General features: G+C 39.4%; 1 protein-coding gene across 1 annotated transcript in view; it reads left to right on the top strand.

Annotated features, from left to right (window-relative positions):
• Nucleotides 1-11231, top strand: part of LOC115949521 (tyrosine-protein phosphatase non-receptor type 13-like) — a 51729-nt gene that overhangs the window by 15851 nt on the left and 24647 nt on the right. Inside the window, exon 5 of the mRNA XM_031066476.1 lies at nucleotides 1706-1799. Within this exon, the coding sequence (XP_030922336.1) occupies nucleotides 1706-1799 (94 nt within the window). The remainder of the gene's footprint in view (nucleotides 1-1705; nucleotides 1800-11231) is intronic.

Genomic DNA, 11231 nt, shown 5'->3' with positions numbered 1-11231 from the left:
GAAAAGCTTGTAGAAAGCAAGAGGTCCCTGCATTTGTCTAATATTTGACAGCAGCTGATCATGCCAGGCCTCCAGAAATAGTGCTGAGCCTGAGCTCCACAAAGCATTGTCTAGTCGGTGAGGTATGTCTGTCAGTCCAGTGCTCCTCACTGTAGTGTCTGAAGTCTGTGTAGTTGCCAAGTGGAACTAGTCTGTGGTTCAGTGAAATAAAAGGCTACAGGGCCATCATCAGTGGTGCTGTTAAAATAAAGATCCACATTTTACATCAGGCCACAATCTATGGAAACAGCCACTCTGAGTCATTATTCTCCAAGTTATTGATGGCCATTTCAGGGTAGCAAGTTTTCTGCTTTCCCTCCTCCTGTTCTTGTCCGGAAGTCTGGGGTTAGGGCAGCAGACTGATCTCAACCAGCCTGCCCAAGAAGTAACAGTGCTCCCAAGTACTTGTTCTGAAATCCAGTGCAGAGCTGAATCCAGCAAGCGTGCTCCCAGTCTCCTGTCCATGCTGTTAATGAAGGAGTGGGACTAGAGTGGGACTAGCAGTTATCCAGTGCTGAAGCTTTGCTCATTTCCTCTGCCAGTGACCTTTTTAATGCTGAACATGTCACTGCATTGGCTTTGCAAGAAGACAAGGAAAAAACCCAGCTGAACAGAACCTAGAGTTTACAGAGCAATGACAGTATAGCTGGGCTGCTAGGTTTTTGTGCACCTTAGCCAACCAGCCCTGCTGGTTTTAATGTTCAGTGCTCTGTATGTGTCTTGGAATTTTGTAAGTTAACAAGAAAAATGTATAAATTTTGTTTTTTCAGAGGCAGAGTACAACTTATTGTTCCAAGGTTGGCATGCTCTAATCTTGATGGGCCTCATCAAAGGCTCCTGGGGTCTTATCTCTGTAACTGGTCATTTGAAGCACAGCTGAGAGGTCCCATTTGAATGTTTTCATTTGCCATGTTAAAATGCTTTGTAAAGGGCAATATAGCCCCAGGCTGATTCAGTCTGTTTCACGTTAACTGAGTTGTATTGTAACTGTGAAGTCTGCTTGATTTTTCTTTCCCTCCTGCTATCCAGGTTACACTCCCACTATATGGAAGGATCTCACTGAGAATGTTTTGTTGTAGCAAATAAACTCTTCTTTGAATGATTGTAGATGTGAAAGTTTTTCCTAGGGAAGAAGTGATTTTAAAAAAAATAAGGTTAAGTGAAAAGTTAGTGGGAGTAAAAGGAATGGCACGTGAAAGGAATGTGCCTGAGGGGCTGAAGAGGCTGCTCACAAATGGGTGCATGTGATCTGGCATGTGCAGTCAGTCCTGCCAGGGTACAAGACAGTCCTTCCTGTTATGCAGAAAACTCCTCCGTAGAACTAGGCAAGTTCTAGTCATGATGTAATCATGGAAGGTGGTTTTTGAGTGCTGCTGTCCCTTCAGTTTGCTGTAGGGGTGCAATTTGTTTAAATTGTGACCTTAATTTATTCTTAGTGGAAAAAAGGTAAACCAAATGTGTAGTTAAATAAAGGTCACACTGTTCAAATATGGATAATTCAAGGGGATATTCTCACTGATGAATCAGTTCTTTATTAAAAAGTTTGAACTCTCATTCTGCACTTAACTCTTTGACTAATACTGTGCATTTACATAAAAACAATGCTTGTTTCATACTAACATGAGCTCTTCCTATCTTTTGACTTTGTTACTGCCTTTTTTTGCAGATGGATCAGTTGCCTTGTAATGGAGATAGAAAATTGCAGCCAGACAGGAGCCAGGCTATTCGGGAGAGGCTGAGGGGAAAAGGGCTTCCCACAGGTAAGTGCTTCATTGCAGCCCTGGGGAAACCCAGGTTTGGGGAGATTTTGCAAACAAAGAAATCAAATAGAGGAGGACTTGCTTACATTCACAGAACTCTGATGGTTCAGTGTCTAGCTAAAAGTTGGTGATGATGTCAAGAAAATATTTGTTTTTCAGTTCAGTCCTTATGGTAGGAACAGGTTTTAAAGGTTCTCAGCCAAATGTTTTGTTTCTGGAGAAAGGAGATTTTCAGCTGACCAGGAGGTTGGTCAGCTAGAGGAACAGGAAGCAGCTTTCCCTTGTTTCCTCTTTCCTGTGGACTCTGCTCTCTCATCATAGCTCTAATTGCACAAAACATCTCTTCCTGCATCCCAAGGAGCCCTGAATTCTTTTCCCTGCACACACACAAAGCTCTTTTACTGTCTTTTTTTTTTTTCCTGAAGAGAAGTGGTATATGTTCTATCACAGTTCTGCTATGCTTTGATAGTGTGAGGTAGATATAGAGGCCAGGTAGGGCTGTACTTTACTTCAGGGAAGTAAAGAAAGAAGAAACTGGGAGACCAAGGAGGAGACAGACAGTTGCTGTTGCCACTCTGGAGGTAAAAGTATAAAGTGATGTAGGTTGAATGCTGATGTTTGCCATGACTTTTTGTTGTTTAAGATCACAGATGTTGTTTAAGGTCATTGGCAGCATCAGCAGCATCAGCTCTGTGCTAGGCTTTTCAGACAAGAGGATGTATTCTTCCAAAAGGCTGGTCTCTAATTTTTCTGGAAGAATTGTGAGCTGAGCAGGAACATTTCATAAGGCATCAGCTTGGACCAGTCTAAGTCATTGCAACAAAGATATGTTGCTGATGTGCTCAAGTTGCTCCTCTGTTCTTTGGCTTTGTGTCAAGCAGCAATGCAGTGAAAAGCAGGAACTGAACTAACCCATGAAGTTGTCAGTGACAATATGAACTGCAGAAATTAGACACAAGTCTGGCAAGGGATTGATGGTCTTCATTTATTGAGATATATATATATGTATATAATTTTTTTTAAGATGAGGCTAGATTATGTTACTGTTTGATATAAAACACTTATGGTAGTGGTTGTCAGCCCTTCCCTTACTGCGCTGTGTGTTTAGGAACAGTTTCTGGCACAAGCTGTTTCTTATTTTCTGGCACAAATTCACTGTTCTGACTGCTTTCTCAGGGGCTTTGTTTTCTTACTGGTTCTTCTCTTCTTTTTTTTCCAGAATATTTCTGTAGCAATAGGGAGATCTTTTAGAAATACAGAGTATGGGATTGGATCAATCTAATTGACTGGATTCATAAACTGTGTAGTGTCTGCCTTTTCTGAATTTCTTAAGAGCTTTCTTAAAATAAATAATTCTTTCCCTGGTTCCCACTAATTTTAAGGTTTGAACCAGAATCTTATTTTTCTGGTTGCTAATTTGTTTATTTTTTAACTCTATGCTTCCCAGTGTCCAGTGTTGTCCAATATACATCACTGTTTCTTTACACACCTTTGTTCTTTTGCCAGTACTACCCTATTCTGTATATTTTTCAAGAACTTTATTTACGCACAATGCCTTACTCTACCTCAAGTTTTTTCATTCCTATACCCTTGTTCCATCCCCTATTCTACTTTTTATTCCATAACCATAGTTAACTCTGTTTTGGTAATGATCAGAATATTTGTAAAATTTTGGGGACATAGCAGGGTTGTCTTTAAAGTCTATTCTCACTGCATTAGCAAACTATGATTATTCTTTTCTTTGTTGTTTCTAGTCTTCTGTTCTCTAATACAACTGACCAGTCTTCTGCTGTTTTGTTATTCATTTTCTTAGAAAATCTTTAACTCTTCTTAAATGTGTGTGGTTTGAGGAGTTTTGTTTCTCTGTACATGTGTTTTCCTACCCCAACTTCATTTAAACTTTTTAGCCGATTTTTCTTTCTCCTGAAGTAATGCTTGTCCCCAGTGTCTTCATTATATCTTAACAAAAAACCTTTTGTTTTAGGTTCTACTAAATTTTGGAGATTGCTGTATTAGCTTCAGCCAATATCTTCGTGGCTTTCTGGGTCAGCACCAGGGTGAATAAGATGTAATGTCTGAAACCTCCTCTGAGGACTCTGTCTTTAACTCAGAGGAAGTAGACTAGATGATCCAATTGCTGGTTTTCTTGTATTCTCTAACTTTAAAAAAATGTCTTGGGTAGAATGTTTTTTCCTCTTATTCTTGGAGACTGAGTCCACTTGGCTCGGCTGCTATCAACCAGTAAGTTTAACAGAGAGTTTTAAGCAATCTTGGTCAAAATTATTTTCTGAAAGAAAAGTTCTCTTTTTAGGGAACTTCATACTATCTGAAGAATTCTAATTTAATAGAATCTTTACTCAAATAATATTTGTGAAATGAGAGAACCTGACAACCCCCAGACTGCAAAGTTGCCTGAATAGTCTTCATCCCTTAACACCTGTTCCTGTGAAGTTCATTGGAAGTGCTTACATGTGTGGAGTGTTACAGAAAATGTGTGGCAGCCCAGGGAATAAATGTTTCTGCTTCACTCTTCCAGTGCAAACATTATATTGTCTGCATAATTCCAAGCCTGGTCTGAGAGGTACAAGTTATTAATGAGATGTTCTTGAATACTTGATTTTTTTCCTATTCTTTTCAAGATGAACTGTCAATGAGCACAACTGCTTTTCACATACATTGTAGGGTTTATGATATTTTGGTATTATGGTTCTGTCTTCCCCCATCCCTAGAAGCAGAAAATATTTTTCATGTTTTCTGATAGTTGAGTCTCTATTTTCATTTTTAAAAAAATGGAAATCACTCATTCATTTGTTTTATGTGTTGCCTGACCTGCTTCCACTCTAGCATTTCCAATTTCTCTGTATCACGTTCTTTATTTGTGGAACTAATTTTTCTCCTTTTCCTTAGAAGCTTTGCAACCTTCTTAGCTTCTCCAAAACCTTTCCCAATTCTGCTTCTGTTATCAGTCAGTTTTCCTAGTATGCCTTAATAGCACCATCTTCTCTTTATTTTGATCTTTAATCCATTCATTGCTTGATCTTCGTTTTGCTGAGACCTCAGGGAATTGTAATGTACAAAACAGAACCCCTCAAATAACCAAACCAGTTCTTGCTGTTTTCAGTTCTGTTTTTACACTGATGTTAAGTTCACTGAGTCATGTGTTTGGAAGTTAGTGAGGACCCAGTGAAATGGGTGTCTGATACTAATGGGCAACAGCTTGCATTTGATTCAGGGAAATTCAGTGCTTGTTTTTTCTTTTTCTGCAACGCTGTGCTGGCTTGCTGGTGCAAATTCAGTCAATAACAGCACAGAGCAGCTGCCCTGGGAGCACAGCTGTAAATTTCAGGGAAAGTGAGCTATAGAATGTAGTGCTGATTAAATATAATCTCATAATCTCATAAATTGAGATTGAGGAGCCACAAGTAGAAGGCCAGATGAAGGTTTAAGAAAAATGTTACAATTAAAAAAAAAAAAAAAAACAACAAAACCAGAACAGCTCAGGAAGGCACAAAGCCCTTTTCCCCTGATTTGTCACAGTGCTGTTCTGCTGCTGTTTATAGTTGAAATAAATGCTTCTTAGTCCAGTTGCAAATTGGCAAACATTTAATAGGTCAGTAAACTACTAAGAGACAATTACAATTTGGAGCCTTCATTTTTCTAATCAGTTAAAAGTTCTGTGAGTCATCTTTCACCCTTTTCTCTGGTTTAACTGCCTCTGAGAACACATTTTGGGTCAAGTTTAGCATGGGGATGATTGGAGGAGGTGAGGTGGGTGCACATAAGAACGTGTATAACCTTCCTAGTCACTTCCCTAGTGTATTGTAAGTAAAGTAAATACAGTGAGCAGCAATCTTTGCTGGAAAGGACAGAGGACTCTGATTCTCACTGAGGTGAAGATCTGTCGAATTGTGAAAATCTTAGAATTCATGTTGAATAGAATAGCTGTCATATGGAGAAAAAGCAGTATAAGGGGAATGCCATTTATTGTGAACTTTAGAGTATTGGAAAGTTACTTGGAGCATGTAACTTAAAATAAATCGTGCTGCTAAGTCATGCTAAGTTCATGAATACAAGAGATGGTTCAGTAAGAGAGATGTGCTTCTAATTGGAGAGTAGCCAACTAAAGCTTTAGATACTTGCAGTCTTTGTAAAATGATAAGATTTTTCCTTTATTTGAATTTCATTATTATTAGGATCAGTTTTCCATACTGTGTTAATCCACAGTTATAATTGCCAGGACTTTATTGTTGACTTAGGATAAATGTTTTGAAATTTTTTTCACCTCACATGTTTAAATCAAATATTTTGCTCACCTTATGTAATCAGCTTCGATATTTTCAGCTATTCATTTCCATCTTTATGTCCTCAAGATAATTATTACATTTATAAACAGCTTTGTGTTAATATTCTCCCCGGTTAAATTTAATTTTTTTTGTCTCTTCCATGACTCACTTTCTGTGGCTATCTTGGTGAATGAGTTTTACAGCAGGGTTGGCTGCAGAAGTAATTTATTGTAAATTAATATTACAGAATGTTTGGTTTTACTCAAGTGATATTTGGAACACAGTGTTTAGGTACTGACTGAGCCAGCAGAAATAGAAGCAGTAAGACCTGTCATGAGTCATCTGAACCAATAAGTTACTTAATTTTTGTGCTTGAAAACACCTTAGACCTTAAAAGTGTTCTTACATCAAGAATTATAGGTGAAAGTTACTTAATTGGCTTCATGAAGTCCTTTTGGTGTGACAAAAGATTAAATAACTGTCCAACTCTTCCAAACATAAAGCAGGAATTAATTCACTCTGTTACTCTTTGCCACAATTTATCTTTGAAAAGGATGTGTAGGCTATTTAATGCTCAGTTGAAATCTCCCTAACTTGTACTTGCCTGGAAACCTGCTTCCCAGCCATCTAATACCTGAAATCCTGCACCTTGTGTGTTTGTTTGCAAAGTTCCAATTTGAGTTGATGATCCATCACCACCAAGGGCAGACCTTTGCCAGAGATGTTTCATCTTCTAAAGAGGTGCAGCTAACAGGTGTCTTGGCTTTCTTGCCATAAGGATCCCTGATTTTAACTTGACTTTTACAATGTGGTATACTGTCACAAGTCCAACTCATATATTATAATATCACACTTGCATTCTGACCTTTTTCTCTGCCAAAAATATGTGCCACATGAACCAAGGCTTGAAATTAATTTAAAAGATCATTTAGATTCAACTTAACTGTACACAATAGGAAATATTTGGAAATAGTGATTGAAATTGTGGATGTTGGTCAACTCCCTGTTTAATTAGACTGTATGCACTGTCAGGTGTAACAAAAATGGTAAGTGTTGTAAACTGAAAAATGCTAAGTGCAGCTGCTTTTAATTTTAACAACATTCTACTGTTTATTTAACACTTTCCATAATATCAACATAAAACTCAATTAAATGAAAATCTGCCCTTTTTTCTCTTGATCCAGGGAAGTTGACTGTGCATTAATGTTTTAGTTCCTGATCTGGGTGAAAACACCACTTTTGTTCTATAAAGAGATGTTTTATAGTATTACTGCACATCCTAACGTATATAGGATTACCTCCATGTGTGAACTGAATTAACTTAAACTTTATCTTGATAAATGCAAACACACAGACTTAAATTATCAAAAACTGCAGCACAAACTCATTTCCATTTGCTTGAAAGTCTGTCATCTTCAAATCTGCTAAATATCCTTTTTTTACTTTTTTCTTTTCATTTCCCCTGGCTCCTCAGTTCCAGAAAAAAAGAACTGAGTAGGTGGAGAATAACTTCCAGAGTTCAGCAAAACCAAATGAAAGTCAGATGAAGATTTCTTGTTGAAAGAAAAAAAAAAAAAGAAGATTTTATTCTTTTTCACTCCAAAAGCCATGCCTGTTTTCTTCCAATAAGTGTTTCTGTTTGCATCTAGTAGTAGTGGTGGTTGGCATTGGTGGAGATCTTTTAAATTTAGGTATAATTTGTCCAGGTATAGGGAGCTTCCAGCCTGGTGCTATTGGAAATGTTTCCAGAGCAGTGGTGAGGACAAACTCAGAACTCTGAAGATAAAACAAGAATGGACACAGAGATCAGTGAGGAAACCAATCTAGAGATGCCAAATGCTGTCTCTGTGCAGAAAAGCAGCTGTATCACCGAGCTTCTCCTGGGATACACAAAAATCCAGGAGGGGAGTAGCTAGGTGGATTTTTTGCCTACTTGGTTGAGAAATGTACCACAAAACCCTGACCCATAAAGCTGAGTGGGGAAGAGCAATGGTTGCCTTTTCTTGCAGAGGTGCCTCGGAAGGGAAGAGGTAAAATGTTGCATTTATGAAATATTAAGTGCTGCTTGGCAAGGCTCACTACCCCTGTTCTGAACAAGTTGCCTGTTTTTTTGAGCTGTTTGGTGTTTTTTGATAGAAGAGCTGTCAGTCCAAAGCAGAATGCAAATTTTTGTACAGGATTGATAATTTGGCCATTACATATAGTGCTTCCAGCAGTCCTTGTGTCCAGTTCAGTTCTTCCTTCACAGAGAATACATTGTTTAGGAGTATTTCCGTCTGAAACTTGGATTTTTCTCAACAATTTAGAAAGGAAAAGAGGGGGTGCCATTCCTAGCAGTCAACCCACAGGCCACATCTGGCTCTGTTGTCTTCTGTTTGGCTTTTAGCCTGCCCCAAAGGGATTGCAAACCCAACTCCTCCATCAGCTACCCACTCATATTTTAGAAACTAACCACATTGTCTGGGGAGAAAGAGGTTTTTCCTATTGCTTTGTTTTCTGCACAAAGATGGCGTGGGAGATGTTTTTTAAACTCCTGTATAATAATTTCCTCTCTTGAGGCCTTGCAATCTGGCAGAGATGGTGTGTTCTCATGCACATGTGGGCAGTCTTTCCCTGCTCCCTCCAGCCCCTCTTCCCAACCACCCCTCACTCCCATATGTGTGCATCTATGTACATCCACAAGTCAAAATCCATAACAGAGTTGAAAAAGGTGTTCTGTTTTTCACAAAATAAAGGAAGGGGCAGGCAGAAAGACAAAGAAAATTGAGTTTAATTTAGGCAGCAAAAACAGTTATAGTTTGTGCTTACTTAATATTGGATTAATTGCCTGTATGATCAGGCTGGTACACAAGTAATGGCAGACAGACTGGATTTAGTTAGACAACAGCTCTCTCTCAGAGGAAGATCAACCAGATTACTGTCAGCCTGAGAGAAAGATGGTCTGTGAACGACACTGGTGTGAAAGGGTGTAGTTGCATTCACAGCTGGAAACACCAAAGGAAGAGGGAAGCAGATCTATGGTCATTTAGCAAATGTAACATCTGGCAGTTGAAGGTGTGTGTGGAAAACTAGAGTTTCATTTTAGCACCACAAGGGAATTTAATCGTGAACTCCTGGTGATTAATTGCTATTTTTATTGTATATATTCCCTCACTATATATTATACACTGGAATCATACAGTTACTGTAATTGCATTTGAATTATTTACAGTAATTATAAATAATTGCACTTAATGTAACATCAAGTGGAGGATAAACACCCGAGGGCGATATGAGGAATCAAGAATCCATACACTCTTCAGATGGGCAAGGAGGAGAGTTTAGTGCAACAGAGAAGTAACTGGGGAAGGGGAAAGAATTCTTTTTGAAGTTGCTTACATGCTGCAGCATCTTAATTGCCAATGGCTTGTTCTGTCACCCTCACTGACATACAGGGAGGCACTGCTCTGTCCTGTTACACACCTGGGTAGCTGAAGCCTGGAGTAGCTCTGTGTGGTCTCAGGTGGTGTAATTAATGTCTCCAGTTGAGCCAAGATACTTGGGATAGGTCTCCAGAGTTTTCACTACAAATACAAACTTTTTTTTTTTTTAAAGGGGAAGGTCGTAGAATGAGTCTTGCATTATAAAGACATAAAAGTTCCCTTATGCAGGTTCCTTTTGATCATTAGTTAGATATTTATTCCTTATATATAGATTTTTGATGGTGGTGCTTTCCTTCATTTTTCCACACATTTCATTATAAAAGCTGGGGGGGAAAAAGCTGAAGAATAAACCACATATTGACTTATGAATTTGGACTTGAGCATGCCATTCAACTGAAAATCCGCGTGTTTAAGGAGGAATATTATTCCAGTCTGCTCTGTTTTGGAGGTGTACTGTTTTTTGGAATCCGGATACATGAGCCTTGTGCTGAAAGAGACTTCCTGCAGTCGTTTAAGACTCTTGATCCAAGTAGTGCTGAAGTAGTGGAGGAAGTCCAGGATTAAAAAAGTGAAAATACCTTAACAGTTGATCGTGTGACTTATAAAAAAAGTCGATAATAGTACTTCAAAAAAGGAAGAAGGGATGAGGACATATTTACCTTATTAAAAACAGAAATATTGGCCTGGTCTGATTGCTGGTTGCCTAATCCAATTTTACTACTGGTATTTGCACTTGAGTTACTTCTGTATTGAGAAGTCTTGCCCTTGATCCTTGGCCTTGGCGCTCTGGTACTAAAAGCAGCACGCAGTTTTGGCTGGGATAAAGTACAGGTCTGAAAGTTCTCTATTACTGCTTTGTTTCAGTTTGCCCTCTCAAGATACCCAGGCTGTGCACTCCTTGCCCCAAAGTCTCATTTTTTCCACTTCTCTGAGGATGATTTTTAATCAGCTCGTGTTGGCACTGTCAGTCAGTTTGGGCAGAGCTTGTTGAAATAATGTCACGTAGAGAGGGATGGGTTTTGCAGAGGTGGGAAGAGTTGGCAAGGCTGATGAAAAGCAGAAGTGGGAATGAGAAGAGTAATAAAGGACAGATGAAAGCCTTCCAAGAGAATTTTGCAGTCTCAAGCCGGAATACTGAGGCCAGCTGTAAATTCATTTTGATACTATGTAGAAATCTCTCGCTGACTGCAGAAGTCAGTGTGGATCTGAGTTAGACCCGTAGAGTGAAGAGCAGTGTGGAAGTGGAGCACCTCCTGCGCAGCTTCCTGGCAGGACAGCTCATCATCTCCTGCCTCATCATGCCCTTGGCTGGCTGAGTGGCAAAGCTGTAGCCATGAGCACTTCCCTAGCCACTGCCCATGGGACAGTGCTCATGGCCTTCACTTCTCTTGTTAGGGAAGGCCCAGTGGATGGGGAGTAGAGAGCATCTCTTGTGTGCTCAGGCAAAGGAGCTTGGGTCTTCAGTGCTTCTGTGCAGACAGGATATAGCTTCTGGTATATCCAAGTGCACAGGAAGCACAAAGATGGTGTGGGAGATGTTTTTTAAGCTCCTTTGGTGAAGAGGATGCTCCTTGTCCCCAGCACTCCCTTTCACTGACAGGACTGTAGCTGCAGTTCTCACCAGCCCACAGCAAGAGAGGGTTGTGTCTCTGCAGTGCTGTGGTGAGGATACCCACAGATGCTGAAAGTACCTTGTGACTCTTTTCATTGCATGTGATCCTGCAACA

This window comes from Geospiza fortis, unplaced genomic scaffold (assembly GCF_000277835.1).
Source record: "Geospiza fortis unplaced genomic scaffold, GeoFor_1.0 scaffold11, whole genome shotgun sequence".
NCBI classification, from domain to species: Eukaryota; Metazoa; Chordata; class Aves; order Passeriformes; family Thraupidae; genus Geospiza; species Geospiza fortis.
The sequence above is the reverse complement of the archived record's forward strand: the minus strand, read 5'-3'. Positions and strand labels throughout refer to the sequence as shown.